The 24,549-nt window shown below is 39.2% G+C and overlaps 1 protein-coding gene across 2 annotated transcripts in view; it reads right to left on the reverse strand.

The window, feature by feature from the left end:
* Positions 1 to 544: 544 nt before the first annotated feature.
* LOC140137938 (NXPE family member 3-like) overlaps positions 545 to 24,549 on the reverse strand; it is a 30,943-nt gene continuing 6,938 nt past the window's right edge. The window contains exons 2-6 of one of the 2 annotated variants that reach the window (XM_072159742.1): positions 20,198 to 20,280; positions 17,903 to 18,085; positions 11,550 to 12,289; positions 1,767 to 1,834; positions 546 to 1,126 (exon numbers count right to left, since the gene is read on the reverse strand). In XM_072159742.1, the coding sequence (XP_072015843.1) occupies positions 813 to 1,126; positions 1,767 to 1,834; positions 11,550 to 12,289; positions 17,903 to 18,028 (1,248 nt within the window). In that variant the 5' untranslated portion in view covers positions 18,029 to 18,085; positions 20,198 to 20,280 and the 3' untranslated portion in view covers positions 546 to 812. Of the gene's footprint in view, positions 1,127 to 1,766; positions 1,835 to 11,549; positions 12,290 to 17,902; positions 18,086 to 20,197; positions 20,281 to 24,549 lie in introns of both variants that reach the window. The other variant, XR_011856929.1, reaches the window with a different exon arrangement.

A 24,549-nucleotide genomic window follows, 5' to 3' on the forward strand; every position in this document is an offset into this window, starting at 1 on the left:
GCTTCTTTTGCTTTCATTTCTTCATCAAATACTTTTAGAAAGATATACATATAGAATATGTAACAATATCATGAATAGCTCTTCTACAATTCGAGCAAGCACCCTTTGAAATTTGGTAAAGTTGTTTTTGGCCCACACTGTAGAATTAAAACAAACCAAAAAAACAACAACAAAAAAACAACAAAAAACGCAGTTATTTTATAAATTAATTAATAATAATAACAGCAATATTCCTGGTATGTCAGAGGTCAAAGTGTCCCAAAATTACTCTCTAAAATCGGAAGTTACAATGCCGATTGGGCTTATAGGGCCTAAAAATGGTCATTTGTTATCTGTACATAGGAATGAAAGGAACATAGATACCTCCTGACCTACAACGATTTGTTGGGGATGTATATTTAATCCAGTCCTATGCCCTATGGTCATATCCCACACATCAATGACAGTAACATCCGGCAATCCAACTATTTCTTCCCGCAAAGCTCTATCCATCTCTGTCGCATACCAAATATTGGCTCCCAAAATTTCCCAACTCCTGCGTATGTATTTGTGCTTTTCAACAACACACGTGTACCAGGAGTTCTATGTTGTAAACGCGTGAGGGCATCTTTTACTGATCGCAATCGGTCGCGATAAAACTGCAAATCTAAAATCCAAAAATGAGCCCACATAGAGATAAAAATAACGCTATCGGGTCCTCCTTTTAGTTTGTCGAGTCTATTGGCAACATAATCAATATCGGCAACTTTCCATTCCTGTTGAAAAGGGAAAACCATGGAACAAAAATGACAAAGATATATTGTTCCTTTGATCTAAACCAAAAATTGGTCCATTTTAGAGTTTGTCACGTTCATTTCCATCGTTCCGTTCTTGTTTAAATGGTTTATCAGATATTCAAACCATTGGCGACCCGTGGAATCGCCGTAGAAGTGAAGATTTGTATTCTGGAGGCACTTTGTAATCGGCGCGCCGTTGTCAGCGGTGAAGTCATGCTTTTGACAGACGTTTGAAATCCACTCGTCTTTATGATAGTGCCCAGCTGCGTTTGAATTGGATCTTGGAGGCAGGCCAGGAACACAGCGTGGTGGCGGGTGTTTTAAACAAGTTGATGGAGTTGATGACTGTCCTGCAATAAGGAAGCGAATAAACAATGTGAATATTTACATAACACTACACTCTTCTCTTCGCGATATAGAAATCCTTATCCAACAATGTAATGCAAACTTTATGGCAAATGATGAGCTCTTATGTCCCACCACAAATACTATCCAAACACCCTTACCAGAGCCCTTACACTAGCGGAATGTCAATACGTGACGTAAGCCTGTCCAATGAAACAAAATTTCAAAAAATAGAATGGGCCTAGGTCTATGAATATTAAAAGAACTATCATCAAATGGTTGCCAGGATTATGTAGAAAACGCATGAAAATATACGGAAATTATGCTTTACGCGACAGATTTCAAAGAAAAAATTTAAAAGGACTGCAGTGCAAAAGTAAGATGATTTGAACTGCACCTATTTTTGAAGAGTTTCCTTGGCGTTTTTGTAATTATCAAGCGCTCACGAGGTCGCATATTTTACGCCATGTTGTGGTTTCTTGCCTATATGCATTTGAGTGTTATCTGATTAGTGATTGCTTCCGTTTACTCAGCTATTAAACGGGTTACCGCGCGAGACGCTGGCATTCCGCTAGTTTAACTCCAACAAAATGCGAGAAAGTCACCGACAAAAGCAGAATCTATATAGTTTAGTATAATACTTACTGTTTGCTACTCGCTTCACGTACACGCTGGTAGTAGGCGAAGTAGACGTTTCTCTTATCTCACGAAGACTAGAGAAAGTAAAAAAATATATAGTTATCTTCAAAGTAATGATATTATGTCACCTGATCAGTCAGGCTTCAGACCAGAGCAATAGAGCATTCAACTCAAACTTGCTTGTTAGATGTTTCTGACTACTTACTTCGAAACTTGGACGAAGGCATGTTTACTGGCGCAATCCTTTTAGACCTTCGCAAAGCGTTTGATACAGTCCATCACAAAATGTTTATCAACAAGCTGAGTAAGAGTGGAATCAACGGTCTGGAGCTTGACTGGTTCAAATCCTACCTGAGTGATCGTTTTCAAATTTGTAAAATCAATGACGAGCAATCTGATATGCTTCCTGTTCTCTTTGGCGTGCCTCATGGATCTATCCTGGGACACCTGTTGTTTAGCTTTTATGTTAATGATCTTCCATCTCATATAAACAGGGACCAGGCTAAGGTGTGTCTCTGTGCTGATGACACAGCAATTTTACCAAAAATCAAAGTGTAGCTCAGGTTGCTACAACATTAACTCAGGAAATGTACAAGGTGACCAATTGGTTACATAAGAACAAACTCACCCTTAAGGTCAAAAAAAGCAAAAGCCATGCTTTTTGGAAGTAACATCAATCGTGCAAAGAACCCTGACAAATTTGAAGTTAAAATCCAAGATTATGTCCTTGAAGAGGTCAAACTCTTCAAGTACCTTGGTGTTTATCTGGATCCCACTCTCTCTTGAAAAGGTCATCTTAATCATGTCAGAAACTCAGTGAATAGAAAAATAGGGGTTTTTATACAGACCCAGGTCTTTCTTGAAAGAGGACACCCTGAACACAATGTACCAATCATTAATTCATCCATTCCTGGACTACTGCGATGTGGTGTGTGGCTAAAAACATCTCAACAAGTTGACTAAGCTCCAAAATAGAGCTGGTAAAACCATATTAAAAGTCAACAGGCGTTTCCCCACCAAAGATATGTTAGGATGTCTAGGGTGGACTGACCTAGATACAAGACGGGCTAGACATCTCAAAGTCATGGTGTACAAATGCATTGCTAAAAAAGCCCCCGTGTACCTGTGCAATATATTTCACAAAATCAATGACTGCTCCACCTATCAAACAAGGGGAAGCAAGCAGGGTAACCTTGTCCCTCCAAAACCAAGGGCTGAGTCAGGAAAAAGAACTTTCAGATACAGAGGATCAGTGTCCTGGAACAAACTCAACATCACTTGTAAATCCCCGGTTCCTCTCACTACAAAACTGTTTAAAGGTGCAATGAAAAATCTGACTTAATTAATTATGTGATTATGTACTATGCAACTGTTCTTCAACATGCATCCCTCTTGTGTGGCCTTACTATGGGTGTGTCCATTTGTGTTGACTGAAGACCCTTGCTACAGTCTGCTGGGGGTGTCGGTGTTGTTGTGGGGGTTTGCGGTTCTTGGTGGCTGGTTGGCTGATGGTCTTGGCGTTGTCGTTTTTCGCCCTGGAGGCCTAGTCTTCTAATGTGGCTTACCTGGGGCGATGGTTACTGGGCCATGGGCGTTTGCCCGACCGGGGACCCCAGACTCGGCACCGGCATTCCCGGTGGGTGGAAGTACGGACCTTCTGCTAACACGAATGGACTTGCCCATAGTTCGGCACTAGTGCACTATTGTTTTATATAGCAGTGTATTTTAATGTTAATTTTTATAGTATCTTTCTCATGGCAATACATGGGTGTTCGGGTATGGACGGTCAGCCGGGTGGTGACCGGTGGATCGCTGGACCATTCTCCTTGGATGGTGTGCTGCTGGCACTAGCCTAGGCAGCTTTCTGGAAACTGGAACGCCTTTGGAGAAGCCCGTCCCTGCCAATCAAAACAAAAATCAAGCTGTTTCAGACAACATGTGTTACTGTCTTTCTGTACGGGTGCGAGTCATGGTAATTCAGTACCAACGACATGGAAAACAAGATCAATGCATTTGCAACATCTTGCTACAGAGTCATGTTAAACATCAAGCGTGTTGATCGGATTCCAAATGAAACCATCTACAACCTGACCAACACCACTCCACTGTTTGCCAGAGTCAAGATTCATCAACTCAAATTTCTCGGCCATATACTGCGTCTTGAAGATGGCGAGCCTGTGAAAGAATATGCGCTTTATATTCCACCAAAATTGTTTCGCTTACCCAAGATCGCATTGGAGAAAGCTTGTAGCCTGCTCCGCAGCCGACTGATGATGATGCTGCTGGGGACTGTGACTGGTTAGGGGCTTGAGAGGATCAATTACTGTTGTTGTCTCCTGCTCCCTGACTAGCCTGTGGCCCTACCAGTGCCATGGTTAGGGTCCTGCGGCCTGCATGTGGCTGGGAGTCGACTCCGGCTGTCCCGCCTGACCCTGATCCACTCTTTTTGCCGATTACCTTTTTAAATATGTGTGCTATTTTTTTTACTATGTATATTATTATATTATTGTTCCTTTTGTATTTTTATATGCTGTATCTTGTGTAATTTAATGTTGGCCTTGTGCCACCTGGGCACCTTGGGAGAACAATGCCAGTGCATTAAAGGTCAGGTCTATTGCAAAAACAAATTTATCTCTATTCGAAGAGAATAATTATTACATTACAAGTTGACACTTGTTGTAATTTTTTTATGCGTATTTCTCCTGAAAAAGGAGAAACTGTGTGGGTAAAGTTCAGCCTCGTACATGTTCTTTCCCCGTTTGAAGCGTATACGTGTTCTCCCCCGTTTGGCTGATGACGTAGGTAAATGAAGCGGACACTATACCATGCTCTCATCATACAATAACAATCACTTTGACAAGTTTGACATTAGCAACAATGAGTTGTACTATCATTTACCATAACAATGCTGCATAACAATATACAGACTATTGTTCTCATGCGTTTGCTTTGTAATATTTCATCCAACTGAAACTATAATAACTACATGAGTTTGTGGACTTCTAAGCTCAAATTATTTATTTATTTTTTAGGCCTAATATTTCTCATGATATTGATATACATATGAATTGTAATATCACAATTTACTAATATATAAAAAAAGAAGCGGCTGGTTTTATCCATATGTTTAAAATCCATTAAATTTGTAATACTTTTTAGAGTTGTTTTTTCTGTGAACAACAACAGTATACGTTCTGTCCATTGAGAGCGTTTATAGTCCCTTTTCTCAAAGCGGGCACATCTCATTTCATGACGTCACTGTTTTTCTAGGCCAAATCTGTCTCGTTCGAAGGAACCCACCGCTTAAGTTGGTTTTTGCGGAATATCAATTTTAAACGTCTTATTTTCTCAAAAAAGGAGTCATTTTTATTGTCCTTATAATATTAGCTTGCCAATTATATGATGTTGTTTTCGCAATAGACCTGCCCTTTAAAAGGTTTACCCAGGTTAAATAAGAATGAAATAAATAAATAAGAATGAAATAAATAAAATAAAAAGCATTAAGAATTTACTCCTGGATCTGGATCTGGACGTTATCCTCTGAATAAACGGGTCTCAAAAAGCGCCGAAAAGGCATCAAAACGAGCAAAAAAACCCTGGTGTTTCTACACGTATTTCAATGGGGCGATTATTTAGTGGTGTGCACCCTTCGAAGGGCCTAGGAGTAAAACTGTGCTTTTCAGAGATTCAGTAGCCTTGATTCAAGGCTTCGTCCTTTTCTTTGACTCTAAACATTTTATAAGTCCTAAAGCACGTCCACAATATACTATTCCCATATTCATCCAGGCGGTCCTCTCTATTTATATCCACTCACTAATCTTAGCCACGCGACTTACTAATTAGTTAAGATAATGTATACTCACACTTTAATGCCAAACCCCAGGGCCCCCAGGGTCAGTGTTTACCCAGGCGGGTGTAGAATGGGGTAATTTGAACTTCGCTCAAAAATGATGTGTGTATGTGTTCTTCAATTTAATTTTCTAGTGGTTAGTGTTCCCTTCCAAAAAATCTCCATATCCACTGGCTTAAATATTGATCGGTCACTAAAGGCGGACTCATTTTCTATTAAACTCATTGGCCGGCCTTGTATTGGGCCATTCCAGATAAAGATTGCATAGGGTATAGAGGGCGCTTGGTTATGCGTGACGGAACACATCCCACAATGCACCCTGTCCAAATAAAATTACCATGTCAAACAATGGGTTGAGCCAAGATAAACACTTGTTATGTAATCCAAAATGAAACTTTGACCTTCGAGGTGAATATAAAGTATCCCTCACTCTATTAGTGTGTGAATGTATACAGGCAAACACAATTGGCTGTATGCATTGCATATTGTGTAGTACAAGGGGCATGCTTTGGCAGTGACTTTTTTACTCGGATTTCTCAGTACAGAATTCTACTTAGGCCTTAGGGGCTGTGCAATATAATTATGAGCCCCAGGGGCGTAAAATTTCTGAACGGCCCAGCAAAAATCACTTGCTTCCCTTCTAGGCCTGCCAAAAATCTCCCCCGGCCAGCCAAAAATCTGTCCCCCTCCCCTTGAATTGCACATTATTATGCCAAATTTTTAGGATTTCTTGCCCATGACCATGTTCCCCCCCGGCTCGTAATTATTGCACAGCCCCTTATTATACACTGAACATGCTGAAGATCATAGTGTGTGCTGTGTTACGTGTTGCTATGGAGACCGACACACACATGCTCACATCTGGGACTGTCTTTTGGAATTGGCAGGAGAGCATTAAATAACTCTTTCTGGAGGCTAATTCAGGAGAGCTGTTTTAGCAATGGAATAAGAGCATTTACAATAGTCTATAAAATATGTAAGGAGAGAATTTTCAACTAAGGAGAGCTAAAAATTGCTCTCCTATATCAGATTTAAGGAGAGCAGTAGAGAGCGATTGATCTCGCTCTTCTCAAAAGGCAGTCCGTAGCTGTCTCATGTACCATGCATGCATGGCAAGACTGACAATAGCTCAGCCAGGCACCGGGTGCTGAATTTTGCAACCATGCATGCAGCCCGTATTAGCCCTAGAACTCTGGCCATAGTATCCGTTTTTACTTCCACTAGGGCCAGAGGCACTTACATTGAAAAAATTGTTGGAGATGGTTGAACGCAACAGAACAAATAAATGATGAAAATTGACCTTTTCATTGTGTTCGTGGGTCACCGCAAGAGCTGTAAAATTCCATTTGAAAACACATATTTTTCATATTTATGCACACTTTCCCTACCTATTTAAATGAACCTCAATATTGACCATCATATTGTACCCATTTGTGTTACCTTCAATTCGACGATCCCTGTTGATTTGCCGTGAAAACGCTTGCATTTACTTGGAGGAATTGTTCGGTTCTTCCGTTATTTACATCATTGGCATCATTTGACCTTTCATGTGACTTTTTCCATTTGCAACAATCTTCCCTATAATTGAAGACCGAATTGAAAAGACTAGTTTGCGTATGACGTGACATGACGTCCTGTCAACCAGACCAAAAATGCCGTACTGCGCAGGTCAGTAACCAATCACGTCGCGCCTTTGCCCTGACGTCAGACGCAAACTAGTCTTTTTAATTCGGTCTTCAATTATACCATCATGTAACCGCATCTGACCTCGCCACATCCCGGGGTCGTCATGTCCATTTTACTTGTGGGGTGGATAAATGACGGAGTAGTGGACTAGGAATAGTAAATTAACATGAAACGTAAAAAACCTGTATAAAACGAGAATAACTCACGCATGACCGACTGGCCGGCCGCCCGTTGGAATAAAAAATACACGCTGGATTGTCTTGGAACTCCAAATGCTTTAGTTACAAACAGAGATTGCGCTAGTAAAAAATGCATTTCAGCCCCTGCCAAAGTTCATTTTCGGACTCCCCCGTAAAGTAGAATAGTCCAGATTATCGTAACATTTGACATTGCCAATATCACACAAATGTCGTCTATTTCATGCCGTAAAGATGTATTAGCAAGTTTCTGAAGAATATTGGTAAGTTTAAAGGCCAGATATCAGGCTAACGAATATGATCTGCATATATAGAAAGATCCGATCGTTGTCCGAACGTCAAAATTTGATAAATGTCAATGGTACAATTCTAAGCACGTGAAAGTCGTGAGGTCATTTCTCAACACAATACCTGTCAGAGGATAATTTACATAGGCACAAAAGACCGTGTTCAACGTAGCGTTACTCAGCCAAACATGGCAGAGTAGGTCCCGGATGGTCGTACATGTTCCTATCTCCACAACGTTATACCTTTCCAACAAGGAAAGAGATACAAAAGGCGAACGTCTAGCCCGTATACTGGTAGCCAGCCAGCCAGTCAGTGAGGCTCTGCTCTAGTACTCTGGTCTTTTCTCCATGTTTTACTATATACTCACACGTGACAAAATGTGCATTATAGCTGTGCAAGAATCATACATGTACATCAAATAAAAATTCCTTTAAAAAAGGAATGGGCGACCAATGTGAGCTGGACGGGATATGATGATCAAATACGAGAGAAATGCTTCATGGAATGAAGCTTTCGTGTCAATTTGCGATTATGTGGGGTGGGAGTTCTGTTTTGGGGGCCTATTGTAATGAGGATATTGCTTTGGATATTGAATAGTGTTGAATTTTGTTATGCAGGACCTAGGGTATATGATGGATAGATACAAATAAGTAAGCTCCCCCCCTAGTCATCTATACACTCATTCTTGTCACACGTCGAATTTCGACAAAGTCATGTAAACGTAATTTCGTTTTTCACCCGACCTCCGTCCACAAACAATCCTATGTTGAAAACCTGGGGTCAGCGCACTCATGCCAGTTTATCCTAAGGTATACTTTGTGTCTTTTGTAGCCAACCCTGTGGCTAAGAGAGGCTAGGAAATACTTCAACTAATACAAAAAAATCATACCCTCCTTTCATATCAAACAATTCCAAGAAATTGACAGGCCTGTTAAATCAAGGGTAAGATCGATCGTTATTCTTCATGAAACGGGCACAGCCCATTTTTATGTTATTAATTCTGCTAAAAATAGTAATTCATAAGTAACAAAATTACGTCATAATTATGACTTTAAATCGGCCATAGAACTCTATTTTAAACGGACAAAATAGCCATTGGGGTTTCTTTCACTTTACCTTGCTAGGAACCCTTCCCAGCAGTTAGGCATATTACAATAAATATTATTTCATTCAGCATTTTGGGTAAACACTAACAAAATGATGTAGGCCTAAATTATTGCTACATTATTGCTTTAAACTGCCCAACAACGGTGAACCACGAGTTAAAAGTCGCCTAATTGGGCTACCATATCGCGGGGTTGGCAACTCGGGTTGCAAATACACTTCTGACCTTCAACACAATCATGTCTTTCGAATTTATTCCTTTCTCTGCTGAGCAGAATTGAAATTCGTTAATTAATGTTTTTATCAGAGATAGTCACCACAAAGATTTTTGGTCACAATCAGTTAGCAGTGAAGCGCATAAACCAATAAGTGATTTCATGATTGGTCAGTGGTTGTTTTGTTTGGTTGAAGGATTAGGTGTGCAAAGGTCACGGCCCTGTTGCTACTGCAATCACTATGGACCACAATGGCCTCATTCCAGTGGCATATTATCAATAACCTCAATTAAACAATCATAATGCAAAATTTGACCTTAAGTTGCAGAGTATGAGTTTTTGTACTCACATTTTCAAAGGTCATTCAATGAATGCACAAATGTATTGGGGTTAAAGAACTGTGCCCTGATAGATGACCATGTTGTAGATTCTTCACACTGTAAACAACTAGTTCATGTGCAAACATGTTCAAAACATACATAATTAGAATGGTCAAATGTCACCGTCTATCGGGTTCTAAGAGGCGGTAAACTGCAGTTTAAACCATACCTGACCATACAAAGGTCACGGTGTATTTGGTGTTTTTATAAGTCCATTAATTTTGTATTTTAAACAAAGAATATACGCACAACATTTTATCCCGTGCACATCAGAAAACAATAATAAAATAAAATCCAAGCATATTGTGGTTTTATTTCTAAGCTGGGCATACTTTTAAGCAAAACAGTTACGAAGTAAATCTAGCAAGACCGAAATTAGAAGCTTTTTGCAAAGTCAAGCCAAATAATGGGGGGACGCCGCCGTAGCGGGCGCCCCAAAAACTATTGAACACTGAGAAATCTAATTTCGCACTAGTCTTGTTTGCATATCGCTGACAGATATTTTACATGTCTTTCTACATCGGCCTAATCCAGTCTTTTCTGATTTTTTTCCTGCTTAGATTTATGATTACAAGTCAACTTTTTGCAGTCTACAATAATAAAAACAAGAGCACATTGGAATAATCAATCGAGATATTGCATATCGAACTCAAACGATCTCTGTACTGTACACAAACAAGACATGACCACCATCATAATTATTCAGGGATATCTATTTGCCCTATTGCATTTAAAGTAGTCCCCTGAACAGATTTAAAATCATTTTCTCTGCACGTACTTTCATCGACACCATCCCAGTTTTAATATGGCATCAAAGCAATGTATCTCAGTCACATTTCTTGAAAAATGGAACAAATAAGCTCAATTTCTAAGAGGACTATTTCGCGGGTTACACATTTGGCCTGAAAGCTTATGGTGGTGCTCTGGTGTGGCCCTCACGTCGTCTGCTAAAGTTAGCTGGGCCGAGCCCTCTGTGTAAAACACATCAGCACTAATTGGATGCATCTTGGCAGGGGGGGGGGGTGGGTGCATAGAAATTCTCCTTTGACCAAGTTTGGTTCAATATTGCTTCATGTAATTTTACACGAAATTAGGGTTAGGATTAGGTTTAGGATTATGTTTAGGGCTAGGATTAGCTAACACAATATAATTACATGAAGGATTGACCTAAGGTTTAGACAATGATTACATTTGATTTAGTTTTTGTTCTATTTTTGAAGGGGGGGGTGATTTACACAATTTACACAATATCTAGGTCTTCATACCAGTCTACATTTCACACCATCAAGCCACATGGATCATTTTTATAGACTTAAACCAAGAACTGGTCAATATTCCCCTGTCATTATATTTATGAGGTCAAAGTTTCATTTGGATTAGATAACAAGTGTTTATTCTATTATGTAACCTTATTTGGACAGGGTGGGATGTGTTCAGTCATGCATAGCTAAGCGACCTCTATGGGGAGGGTGCATGTTTTATCTGGAATGGCCCATTACCATATTGTCATTGAAAAAAAAAAAATCAGTTTCTCGTCGCTCAGTGGCTGAGAACAAAAAAGAAAATATGGCTCTTTCATTCAGCTGGTCATATTTGTACAAAACTACAAATTCAAATATAATGGAAGACAGAGATTAAAAGACTAGTTTGCGTCTGACGTCATCTATCAATCAAACTCGAGCACGGTTTGTTTACAATATTGTCGTGATGATATGAGTTGTTGAACGCGGCGGCATACTGTGCCGGGCGCCTTATTGTTAATTTTGCACCTTCAAACATACAAAACCATCTCAAAAGTAGTAGCAAACTTCCTTTCGGGAAGGCACCATGTCAACAATGTCTAGAAAAGTGCTTTTGCCTTATAAAATTACGTAATTTTCCCGCCATTTTCTGATATTCCTTTTCTCTGATCGGCACCAGATAAATCGACCTTCCTTCCTTCGTAGGGAATTTGATTGACAATGACGTCAGACGCAAACTAGTCTTTTTATCTCTGTCTTCAATTATAGTGGTCAGAACTCATGACGAATTACTGCGTAGCTTTCGGTTATCATGGTTAGGCTACCTACCTGTCTAATACCATGGTGTATTCATGCGAAGTCATCAACGATTTAAATGTCGCTTTAGCTTTCTTGTACTCATCAAGTTGCGTGGAATGCTTGTAATATGAATCGCATGGAAAATGGTCTGGTTTGACGCAATACCATGGGAATCCTAATTTAGAATCGGTATAATTGCAAAATGTAAGACTCTTGTTAGCATCATGTGGATAGTCGTATATAAACATACTGGTTGAGATGTGACATGGTTTTGTAACTCGATTGCCATCAATCTGAAATGTCCCTTGATATGCATTTCGCGGTGTTGTATTATTATCGCGAACCCGTCTCAAAATGTTTATCGCTTCGCTTGAATGCACTAATGTGACGTTGATTTCAACAGCGCCTTCCCAGTAGAGCGTCACCAACGCTGTGTAGCTGCCATTATTGTGATCTACAATCTCATCTGCTGCCGAACTAGCATTCAATTTGTTATTGTGTATCCACACCCAGAAATAGTCTCCTCCCGTAGATTTGGGTCGGTTTATCGAATCACGGGCTTCGATTCCGATTTCAAGTTGGTCGCACCGTTTGTAAGTCTGTTTTGCGTTAATAACTTTGAATGATGAGTATTTTGCTACAGTCGCAGCGTGAGTTGGCTTGAGTTTACAACTGAGCGAGCACTCAACGGAGCTGGAGTGACAGTTAGTAGTCGGGCATGCAGATAATTGAGCTGAGTTGGTCGTTTTAACGGACACCAAGTGCCTAACCTGAAGTAGAAATGGTCCCAAAAGAAAAAAGAACATAAAAATGAAAAATTGTTAAAATAGGCTGGTACTACCCGGCTACTACATCCGATTCCAGGCCTATATTTTACTTAAACCACGAGCCTGGGGGAATGTTTAAGTTTGAAATGAAGTAAAAAGGTAAACAAGGGGGGAATCCGAAAATTGGTCGAATTTTTGTCACAACTTCCACTCCCCTGGCGTAAATATTGAACGGTCCCTTCTTACAATAATTATATTATTGTTAATGGCAGCTTTAGCAAGTTATTATGTTTTGAACAGAACGGACTAAAAATAGTATGTTCTGTTCAATAACATATTTAAATAAGAAGAGCTACATAACATAGAGCGTGTTTATAGTGAGCCAGATTATCCGGTATTTAGAGTAGGCCCTATAAGTACATCTTATACGGTATTGGTCGCCACTATAAACAGACCAATAGCGCTATTTGCCGCACATATTATACGGAACTGATATCCTTCGATATCGATGGATATTGCAGTATATTCATTCCGTATACGGCCACTATAAACAGACAGGGATCAACGATACCGTTATTCAAGGAAGTGGAGCAGGGTTGTATAACTCTCCCAGCTCAAATTTATCACTGTAATAACACATCACCTAAAAATATGGTGCAGTACTGTAGCAAATGTTAAAAAATAGGCCGGTATCGTTGCGCCGGCAAACTATTTGAAACTGTGAAGGGGCGCAACACTAAATAAGCGTCCCATAGGATAACGTGTGATTTTGGCCTACTTCGAGCGCCATTCCTTGCGTCCCTGCAATACTTGGCAAAATAAATTTGGTATCAAATTAAGGCTCTGTTTCTGTAGATTCCAAAACTTTTGTCGGCATATATCGATGACCGTTGACTTTTTTCGCTATTTCGCGGTGCAAAAAATATGGCCTAACAAATATACTAAATTCACCACTCACATTTCAAAATCGGAAGTTGTCTTCATCCGCCACAGAGAATTGCTTTTGAGATAAAAATGTCCGGTTTTTTCTGCATGTTATCATTGAAGACACTTGTCGAATTCATATGAGCTGATATTGAGTGATTTAAAGTGAACATGTCGGTAGATATGGTCGCTACAATCTCATACTCACTATGGACTATATTAGCCGAATTTCGTTCTTACATAAAATGCGTAGTGATTTAGTATTTCGACCCCTTATAAGGATTGTAAGGTTTTCGAAATCCTCTCGTGTCACTTATTAATTAAATTAGAGAAAATTTGTAGCTCAACACCGAAAATTTCATGTCTCTGCGACATTTCGTTCAAGAGATATGTTGTTTTAAAGATCAGTGCCGAAACGCGGAAAATCGAATATTTCGACTTTTCCTCCAATATGCGAGAGTTTGCACAAAACTCACTAAAACTAGTGACAGACAACAATTTAAGCACGTCTTTGTACCAAGTTTAATTTCTTTTCTAGATTATCTGTCTTGCCATTTTGTTTTGGAAAGCACTTGTTAATGAGTGTGAAGTACAAACACCCCCCCCCCCCTGTTTCAGTAGTAACAATTATGATCTTTTTGCATAGGCCTACTGCATATGCAGCAAAACGGCTTCATGCAGATTAACAATGCCTATTAACTTTAAAACCCATTTTTGAGCCTTTTTGAAGATTTTTGGATACAATTTCTAGACTTTGCAGGCGCCTGCTCGGCCAATAAATCATTTTTCCCAATTATAATTCATCAGGGTGACTTTTCGTAATTCTTGTTTATCATCATGATTGAAATAGAACACATTTCATGACGCGCATTTCTTATTTTACGCGAAGAATGTAAAAAGAACGCGTTCATAATGACGGCCGTTACAAGGGGCGCAACACTAAATAAGCGTCCCATAGGATAACGTGTGATTTTGGCCTACTTCGAGCGCCATTCCTGGCGTCCCTGCAATACTTGGCAAAATAAATTTGGTATCAAATTAAAGCTCTGTTTCTGTAGATTCCAAAACTTTTGTCGGCATATATCGATGACCGTTGACTTTTTCGCTATTTCGCGGTGCAAAAATATGGCCTAAAAATATACTAAATTCACCACTCACATTTCAAAATCGGAAGTTGTCTTCATCCGCCACAGAGAATTGCTTTTGAGATAAAAATGTCCGGTTTTTTCTGCATGTTATCATTGAAGACACTTGTCGAATTCATATGAGCTGATATTGAGTGATTTAAAGTGAACATGTCGGTAGATATGGTCGCTACAATCTCATACTCACTATGGACTATATTAGCCGAATTTCGTTCTTACATAAAATGCGTAGTGATTTAGTGTTGCGCCCCTTATAAGGATTTAAAAGTTTTCAAAATCCACATTTGTCACTTATTAATTAAATTAGAGAAAATTTGTAGCTCAACACCGAAAATTTCATGTCTCTGCGACATTTCGTTCAAGAGATATGTTGTTTTAAAGATCAGTGCCGAAACGCGGAAAATCGAATATTTCGACTTTTCCTCCAATATGCGAGAGTTTGCACAAAACTCACTAAAACTAGTGACAGACAACAATTTAAGCACGTCTTTGAACCAAGTTTAATTTCTTTTCTAGATTATCTGTCTTGCCATTTTGTTTTGGAAAGCACTTGTTAATGAGTGTGAAGTACAAACACCCCCCCCCCCCCTGTTTCAGTAGTAACAATTATGATCTTTTTGCATAGGCCTACTGCATATGCAGCAAAACGGCTTCATGCAGATTAACAATGCCTATTAACTTTAAAACCCATTTTTTGAGCCTTTTGAAGATTTTTGGATACAATTTCTAGACTTTGCAGGCGCCTGCTCGGCCAATAAATCATTTTTCCCAATTATAATTCATCAGGGTGACTTTTCGTAATTCTTGTTTATCATCATGATTGAAATAGAACACATTTCATGACGCGCATTTCTTATTTTACGCGAAGAATGTAAAAAGAACGCGTTCATAATGACGGCCGTTACAAGGGGCGCAACACTAAATAAGCGTCCCATAGGATAACGTGTGATTTTGGCCTACTTCGAGCGCCATTCCTGGCGTCCCTGCAATACTTGGCAAAATAAATTTGGTATCAAATTAAAGCTCTGTTTCTGTAGATTCCAAAACTTTTGTCGGCATATATCGATGACCGTTGACTTTTTCGCTATTTCGCGGTGCAAAAATATGGCCTAAAAATATACTAAATTCACCACTCACATTTCAAAATCGGATGTTGTCTTCATCCGCCACAGAGAATTGCTTTTGAGATAAAAATGTCCGGTTTTTTCTGCATGTTATCATTGAAGACACTTGTCGAATTCATATGAGCTGATATTGAGTGATTTAAAGTGAACATGTCGGTAGATATGGTCGCTACAATCTCATACTCACTATGGACTATATTAGCCGAATTTCGTTCTTACATAAAATGCGTAGTGATTTAGTGTTGCGCCCCCTGAAAATATTTCTGCCTCCCACATTGCATTGCGGTGACCTCGAACACGCAGAGTTCAACCACCTCGGATTCAGAATAGCGCTATTGGTTGCCACTATAAACAGCCGAGATAACGGATAAGTCACATTCCATCCTAATCCCATATGCGTATAAGGATACCGTATAAATACCGTACACCACTATAAACATGCTCCAAGACCCAGAGTGTTCTTTTCAACGCCACGAGAAACGATTCAGTAGCTCTTATTTATAGTTGGATCTCAGCGGGGATCTCAGCCAAGCGCTCGTGCACACAATCGACAATATCCATTGACTCGATCGAAATAATAATTTACAATGCTTTTCAAGCAATAGCAGGACTGTATTATTGTTTTGGTAAAATAATTTCTCCATTACGATGAATTACTTTCTCCAACATGAAGAATTAAGGTCTCAATCAATATGGCTAAATCAATAATGATCGTGTTGGAGTAATTAATGCATTGTATTCATGGTATTAGCGAAATTGAATGATTTCGTATTGAGAAATTATTTCACATGATACAAAATATTTCACCGCGTTCAAAAATATTTAAAACTTGGAAAAATTAATTATTCGAATTGAAGATATCATTTAATTATGTGACAAGCATATTAAAGTGTTCAGTTGTCGGAGGATAGAAATATTTGATATAGAATTAGCCTTTTCGAAGTATGGCGCACATGCACAGTAGGAGGACAGTATTCAATCTGTTAAGGGGTATTACACCCCTGGTCAATTTTGTGCCTATTTTTTCATTTTTCTCAAAAATTATAGCGCATTGTTGACAAGTAAGATATGTATATTATAGGGGCGCGCAAGGACTACAACTACTGGACTGAAAATTCAGCAACTCAAGGCAAATAGTTATTGATTTATTGATCAAATATTGGTTTTCCCTCATTTTTGACTGTAACTCAACATCTGTGGTCTGTGCTGAAATAAAATTTCCAGTGCAGTAGTTGTAGTCCTTGTCCCTATAATATACATATCTTACTTGTCACCAATGCGCTATAATTTTTGAGAAAAATGCAAAAATAGGCACAAAATTGTGCAGGGGTGTAGTACCCCCTTAAAACCAGGCAAATTCAAAAGCCTTTGCCCATTTCGTGCAGCACCATCCTATTGTGTCCGCCATATCTCGAAAAGGTTAATGGCATTTCCAGAGAACGGGGAGTAAATAGCGAAAGCCAGAGCTCCATAAGCATAATAAGTCTAATAGTTAGGGTGCCGGGCCGGGGTGGACTCGAATTTGGAAGTGACGAGGTGTGCGGACGGCGGCTCAAAATTACGAGTCTTTCGGTGAGAGATTGATGCCAAAAAGGAGTCATTGAATGAGAAGCCTAATATTGGGGTCAGTATATTCAATGAGGCCAGGTTTTGGCCCATAACAGTGTCAATGTACAAAAAAAATGTTGACATGGGGGGTCAAAATTTTGGTAATTAAAAAAACAAACCAGTGGGCCATTTGGCATGTTTAGAGCTTATCTAAAATTTGTTAGAACTATAAAAAGAGAGGTCCAAAAAAGGAGGTCATTGGACAGGGAGGGTCATTGGAAGAATACGGAGTTGAAAACTTGGGGTAAATGTAGCCGAGCATCCCTGACACACATTTGTGACGTGTCATGTCAAAAGGAGACACTTTTGGGCAGGTTATCAATTTTGAGGTTTGTACAGATCTTAAATATAGAGATATTTTGCTCCACAATGCCGTTTTCCCCAATGCAATCGGACATTCCTAAGCGAAGATATTGAGTTCGTAAGTTATGGTATTATAAATTTGGAAATTGAGATATCGGCTTTTAAAAATATTATTGACAATGCTCAGAGTAGGAATTACCTTGACAATTGTCTCAAAAAATACAAGATGCAAGTTATATTCCGGTCTGAAACTATCAGACAATATTTGTAACATTAATAACGTCACAAATTCGCAACAAACCCAAATTGGGAAAAAATCACCCCGGTCAGATTTTTGGCTATATCTCCATTAACGATCCTGCCCAAAAGTGTCTCCTTTTGACATGACACGTCACATTTTAGTGTGTCCCGGTTCGGAATGAGAAGATGGTTTTCTGGTTTATTTGTTCGGAACCCCGAATGGAATGAATCGATTCCCGGTTGACATGGTTGAGATTACAAGTAAGACCTACCGCTTTAAAAACTGGGTTGGGTGGTATCCGTTCATGGAAGTGGTAAGTTGAAGTGATAGAAAACACCAGGAACGATGCAACAGAGAGCACAACAAATATGGCTGCATATCGAAGTGAAGTTTTCATGGCTTTGCGAAGGAGACGATACACGTTTCTAATTGTGCAACGTCAATATTCGTTTTGCTGAAAGAAATGACAAAATAAAACGTGATCATTAGGCCTACTATTATAATATTAAATTTATATAGCGGTTGATGAGAAGATTACCTGCACTATCCTGATTTTTTTTTACGGTAACATACTGGAATCCTGCTGCGGGTAATTTATTTGTAAAACCGGTGGTGGCCGTTAATGTCGCTTTAGCTTTCTTGTACTCGAAACAATAAAGCTGTGCGGAGAGTGCTCACATGCGACTCACCTCCCCCATGCAGCCATTCCGACTAAAAATTTCCCACTTTTTTTTCCTGAAAATCGGCCCTTTTTTGAAGGAAAAGTTTACAAAAGATACACTTTTTGGTAACAACATTGAAATCGGCGCTTTTAAGAAGGAAGGTTAGCTCGTCGCCCGGGCTCGTCGCACCCCCATAAATCCTGGCTACGGGCATGCATTTCTGTTCATTCCCGCATAAAAACAAAAGTACAAAGTATCGTTACATTTATCGAGGTTGCGCCGGGAGGTTGCGCGAGTCAATGCCTGGAATGTTCTCATTTTTAACATAGAAAGCATTAGAAAACACCACGTTGAATGGAAGAATAGCTAAGAATGCACCAAGGCCTAATTTTTGTTATTATTGCAACTTGACAAACAGGTCTCTGTTGTACTTTCAAAGAGCAAATACTGGGAGTAAACATTCAGCACAACAAGGGAACACTGCTCCGCCACCGGACTACATAAATAGTATCCACTCAAGTATAAAACTGCTAAAGGGACGCACTGTTAATATCTAAAGGGGGGGGGGCTAGATAAATGGGTCGTGGCATTTTTTAGGCACGTCGCTGAGAAATTTTATTTCTCTTCGGTGAGACATTTTTAATCGTGAAAGTGATGAAATTAAATTAGTACTTTTCTTTATCAACACAGAAGTTAAACATCTGTACAACAAGAAGTGCATTTTAAGACCTTGATTGCATAAACACAGGTCTTACCAAGAAAACCTCGGAGGTTTAAAATTAATTGATGCGGCAATAGGGCACAACCCTTTTGAAAGACGTTTTATTTGCATGAATGAACTTTATACAATCAGATTTCTTAAAGAGGACTAATTATTCCACAATTAGGCCAAGTAAAATAAATAAAATGTATATAGGCCTATCGTCCGAACTTTCTCAAGCTTGATTTGTCATAAATTAACCATTTATTTCTGCGTAAAATTGCAATTCCAAAGGCTTTGTCAGCATTATCATAAAACGGGGTGGCCCCTTGCCCTAGCTTGAAGAAAATGTATATGCAATGTATTTATAAATGACAAACAAGAACTTCTGTATAAGCTTGTATATGCCTACATGTTTTTGCTTCACAATAATTTCAGAAACAAAGGGAGCAAATAAGAAAAACAAGAAAAATATTTTAAAAGCTCCACAACAAATCGGTGAGGGCGGGGACGATACACATGTCTTTGTTTTATTTTACTTGGCCTATAACTTAGATATATTGTGCACAGACATTACACTTTTACTACACATCAACGGATAACAATTAATAAACACTAGTAAAATGCGTCTATATTTTAAAAGTAAAGGAGCTTAAAGGAGGCGTTGCCCGTTGCATACGATTAACACGTTTTATATACATGTATAGAAGGATTTAGTGATGTCTTAGTGCATATAACTTTAACATGTTTGTATCAGTGATATAAACGTGTTAAAGTGTTTATATTTTATCACAAAAGCCTCTATAAACGTGTTATGGTCATACGGTGTTAATCGCATGCATCGCTGATACGTTTACGCGTAAAATATATATAAAAAAATAAGAACTATATCATCGTGTTTAAATATAAATATTTGGTACAGTGCAATGTTAGGCCTACATCAACGGTTCTTCTTCTTCCTATAAAGTGTAGACTTCAGGTACTGAAGATTTCACACTGCAAGTGGTAGGTTTCCATACATAACAATAACATAAAGTTTGGAAGGCCGTTAAATGAAAATACTTTACAATACATACATGTACATTCTTATGTAGGGCCTACTTAGCATGCATAATAGGCCTATTGTTAGACCACCGAGATTTATAGGGATAAACAATGAATGAACTAAATCTAGCACATTTCAGGTTCTTTTTAAACAACTTACTAATGAATTCCGCATTCGAAGTTGTATCTTCCGGCTTCTTCCTTGCTACGATGATATTGCGCAGAGACGGATGCTGTCGTTATCTGATATCATAAAAAGGAAGGTCAAGTGAAAATGGTATGTAATTGTAATATCACTATTAAAAACCGATAAAGATACTGAAAATGGTGTGCAACACCACTTTGAGTCCATCTGAACTAAGATATTGGAAAGTGTGTGCTACTCCACTCGTAGAAACTAAAAACGCAAAATACGTATACACAACTGTAAATTTATATTAAGAAGCGTATAATAGGACTATATGCATGGTCCGTCTTCATTTGTATAGACGAATCCGACCGCGCACTCTCGAAAGGGCGCCCTCTTACATCGCCGCCATTACGGGGGGGCATTACAGGGGGGCATTTGTGCAGCATAGCATAGGCAAACAACAACAATACTTTGGATATGCTTCTCTAAGTTCACTTCACTGTCACCATCATCAAATTGCCATGGATGCTTAGGCAGATGATCATTAGGAGCAGGCCATACATAGGCCTAATATGCACAGAAAGGAAAACGAGCAAGGTACACCAACTTGATGTGGGGAAACAAGTAAAATACAGACTATAGACAATATGCAGGGGGGGGGGGCAAAACCAGCAAATGTAGGCATAGGAAGTAAGCAAAGTTCGATAGCCAAAAATTACCAGTTCCAAGGCTCACAAAAGTGCTCATTACTCGTTGACTGCCGATAAACGTCCCAATAAATCGGACTTAGTCACCGGTCAGTTCTCATAATAGATATCCATGGCTAACGATGGTTAACTATGAAAACATGTTAAAGGACATCAAGAAAATTGTCTAAGTTATTTATTTTGAGCTCTTTCGAGTATCGACGAGTAATGGATATATTCTGTAGATTTAGGTTTTGTCTGTGACTGCTAATGAGAGGCCGTCGTAGGTCGTACGGGGCTCAAACTCGGTGGGTGGGTGTAGCTCTGTCCTGGCAAGAAGAAGTTTATGTTCGTTAAGTCATCCGATCTCCGGGTCCCCCTCCCAGGGGTCATTTGAGGTCAAATGACTACAAACTGTCATATGGGCATGAAACTAGGTCGTACGGGACTCAAACTCGGTGGGTGGGTGTAGTTCTGTCCTGGCAAGAAGATGTTTATGTTCGTTAAGTCGTCCGACCCCAGGGCTCCCTCCCAGGGGTCATTTGAGAATCAAATGACTAAAACTGTCATATGGGCATGAAACTAGGTCCTACGGGGCTCAAACTCGGTGGGTGGGTGTAGTTCTGTCCTGGCAAGAAGATGTCTATGTTCGTTAAGTCATCCGACCACAGGGTCCCCTAAGGTCAAATTACTAAAAAGTGTCGTATGGGCATGAAACTTGGTAGGTACAGTCAACATTTAAAGCAGCGTTTTTTGAAGGTCATTTTGGGGTCATCCAAGGTCACCACGGGTCATCTGAGGTCAAATTAGTAAAAGCTCATATATGGGCATGAAACTTGGTAGGTACAGTCAACATTTAGAGTTATAAGTTTAGGTCATTTTGGGGTCATCCAATGTCACCCTGGGGTCATCTGAGGTCAAATTAGTAAAAATTGTCATATGGGCATGTCACCATCAGCCTGGTAATCGCGCCCAGCCGAGAACCGCCAAATATGGGTAACCGCCTAGTCTATTTTAAAACTGATGCATCAATGACTATGTTCATCATGTCATATAGAGGCCTTGCATGCGACGTATCATCCCGTAAATATGGCGGACTACTCAAATGCATTCAACAAAAGCATGATTGCAATCTACCGTGACAGTTCGTCTCACACACATAATCCTGCACTACGATCAAATAGGTTGATGACAACATTTGATTGAATGGACTGCACTCCGCCATAACTACGGTGAAGGACACCGGTTGAAAACCTTTGTTTGGAGCCAATCAATAATTTCATGCAGGGCCTCTATTGTATCATTCTCACATAGATATAGAAATACTAAATTCGTTCACTATCTATATTTTTACTTCTAGTAGAGCTCCAATCTAAGGGTTAAAGTTATGTTTTAGGTTAGGTTAGGATTTTTTAAAAGTACCCAGTACAGTGAACCTTATGGTACAAATGCGCGCGAAAATTTTAGCATAGGCCTATTGAAACTAAACTGGTGAAATATGGGACAAAAGTGGAATAAATTCGCGCAAAGCGCTAAAATGGCATTCTGTGGCTATAAAATGGCCAAATATGAGGTTAATTTCGACACAAACCAATACACAGGCGTCAATATTGGGGGTGATTATATTGACCATCCCCTGGCAAAATATTGTGGCATTTATCCCCCCGATCTACGCCTATGTAATTTAGAGCCCTGTGACTCCATCGGTCTCCTCTCCCTCTCTCCTTCCCCCCCCTCCTTCCTTTTTTTCTTTCTCCCCTTGGCGGAAACTCTAATAGGCACAAAGGACCAATATACGATACGTAATCTATTTCCTCTTCTTTCTATATCTAACCTCCTTGGGCCTACATATTTAGTACTGATATATCATACGCTGGCGAAATTACGTAATTAATCGGATTAATTAACATACTGAGCAATAGGTGAAAACAATTTTGACAAAAGGAGTTGTCCTTGTCAATTTGTAGACATGTACTTTTGATTATTTACATAGCTTCTTCTCCAATCACTGTGTAAAACATCCATCCAAAAATCTGATTGCTATTATTATATAATGAATGGACATATCACAAAAGGATTGCTTATCTCAATAGGGCATGTACTTAAGCATTTTTTTTAACTGACCGGCGTTATTGGGCGTTTTATCGGAGGTCACCGAGTAATGCCGAAGTTCAAAATAGATTTTATGTATTGTGTATGTATCATAGGACGCTCGTATTAATTGTCTCTATGCGCTTGAGAATTCAACAATATAAATAATGGTAGCTCTATTATAATACACATTAATGTTTTAAGCAGATAAAATTCCAAAATATAATACGTTTTCTGCCTTTGCTTGTCACGTGGTAGGCCTATGTTGAAGTTGCGATTATATTTTTAAATAAGTTTCAGCTGAATAACAAGAAGACAAGTGGCCTAGTGGTCTAAGGCGCTAGGCTCATAGAGTACTAAGCGTTGCGCCGTGAGTTCGAACCCCGCCTCTGCCAAACTTTAAAAGAAGTAAATTAAAATTTGACTTTTTTAATTTCAAATTTGGGAAATGTGACTGGGAGAATTTATGTATGGTGTGGAGTGGTGTGATAGGGCATGTACTTTAACTGGCCGGCGCGGTCCGGTGACTAAGTCTTTATTGGGCGTTTTATCGGCAGTCAACGAGTAATGAAACCTGCAAAAACAACAAGGATCAATGGTAATACAAAACTGCACTAGAACATGTGATGAAAATCACTGTGCATATAAACAGACACGCTAAACCAAACATCCAGAGTAGGCACAAAATAAGCAAAGTTCGATGGCCAAAAATTGCCAATTCCAGAGCCCACAAAAGTGTCAGGAAAACAGTACACTGGAAGTGATGAAAATCACTGTGTACATAGCAGTCGAACACTAAACGGACAAAAAACAACCGACGTTTCGAGCAGATAAACTGCTCTTCTTCAGGGACAGACAACAAAATATAAAAGCAAACAACAAAAACTACATGCTGTAATTTAAAAACAAATTCAAGTCAAAAACTGAAGGCAAGTTCAAATAGAACTCAGTAGCAAACAAGATAAGCTCAGAGCAAAATAAGCATGTCTTACTTCAATGAAGCACAGTTTACTACAGTGAGAAACTGGAAAGCATTATGTAAATAAGCACGACCGCAGGACAATAGGGTATTGTCCTAATTGACAGGAAGTAGATGTCAAGAGGGGTCGTAGTCAATAGAAGAGGAGAATGAATAGAGGGAGATAAGTGGGCCAATGTCACTCAAATTTAAAAGAGAAGAGTCATGCATATTACAAAACAATTATTTTAACTAGAGCTAATTGCGCATACACATATACGCGACCTTAGCAATAGCTAATTAACTAGGCCTATGGCTAATTAGCCCAGTTATTTAGCATGCATGCATGTATTAAGGCATATAAACAGCCAGCAGTAGTATAATATGCTGATTTTACTGAGAGGTCTTTTTTGAAATGCACTGTAATTTGAAATTGACCATAGGGACAATGGGAGCAAGGTTAATTTGTTAGCTCACCTATAGCATATGTGAGTTCAAAAGGTCCAGCAGTTTGGTGTAATTCATTGGAATATACATGTATAACTAGAACAGAAGTTTGTAGTATCATATAATTAGGCCAAGTAAAATAAAAAACATGTTTCAAGTCCAAAAAAAAAAAAAAAAGGAGGAAGAGGGGGCTTTTTATT

The sequence above is a fragment of the Amphiura filiformis genome, chromosome 17 (genome assembly GCF_039555335.1).
Source record: "Amphiura filiformis chromosome 17, Afil_fr2py, whole genome shotgun sequence".
Classification (NCBI taxonomy): Eukaryota; Metazoa; Echinodermata; class Ophiuroidea; order Amphilepidida; family Amphiuridae; genus Amphiura; species Amphiura filiformis.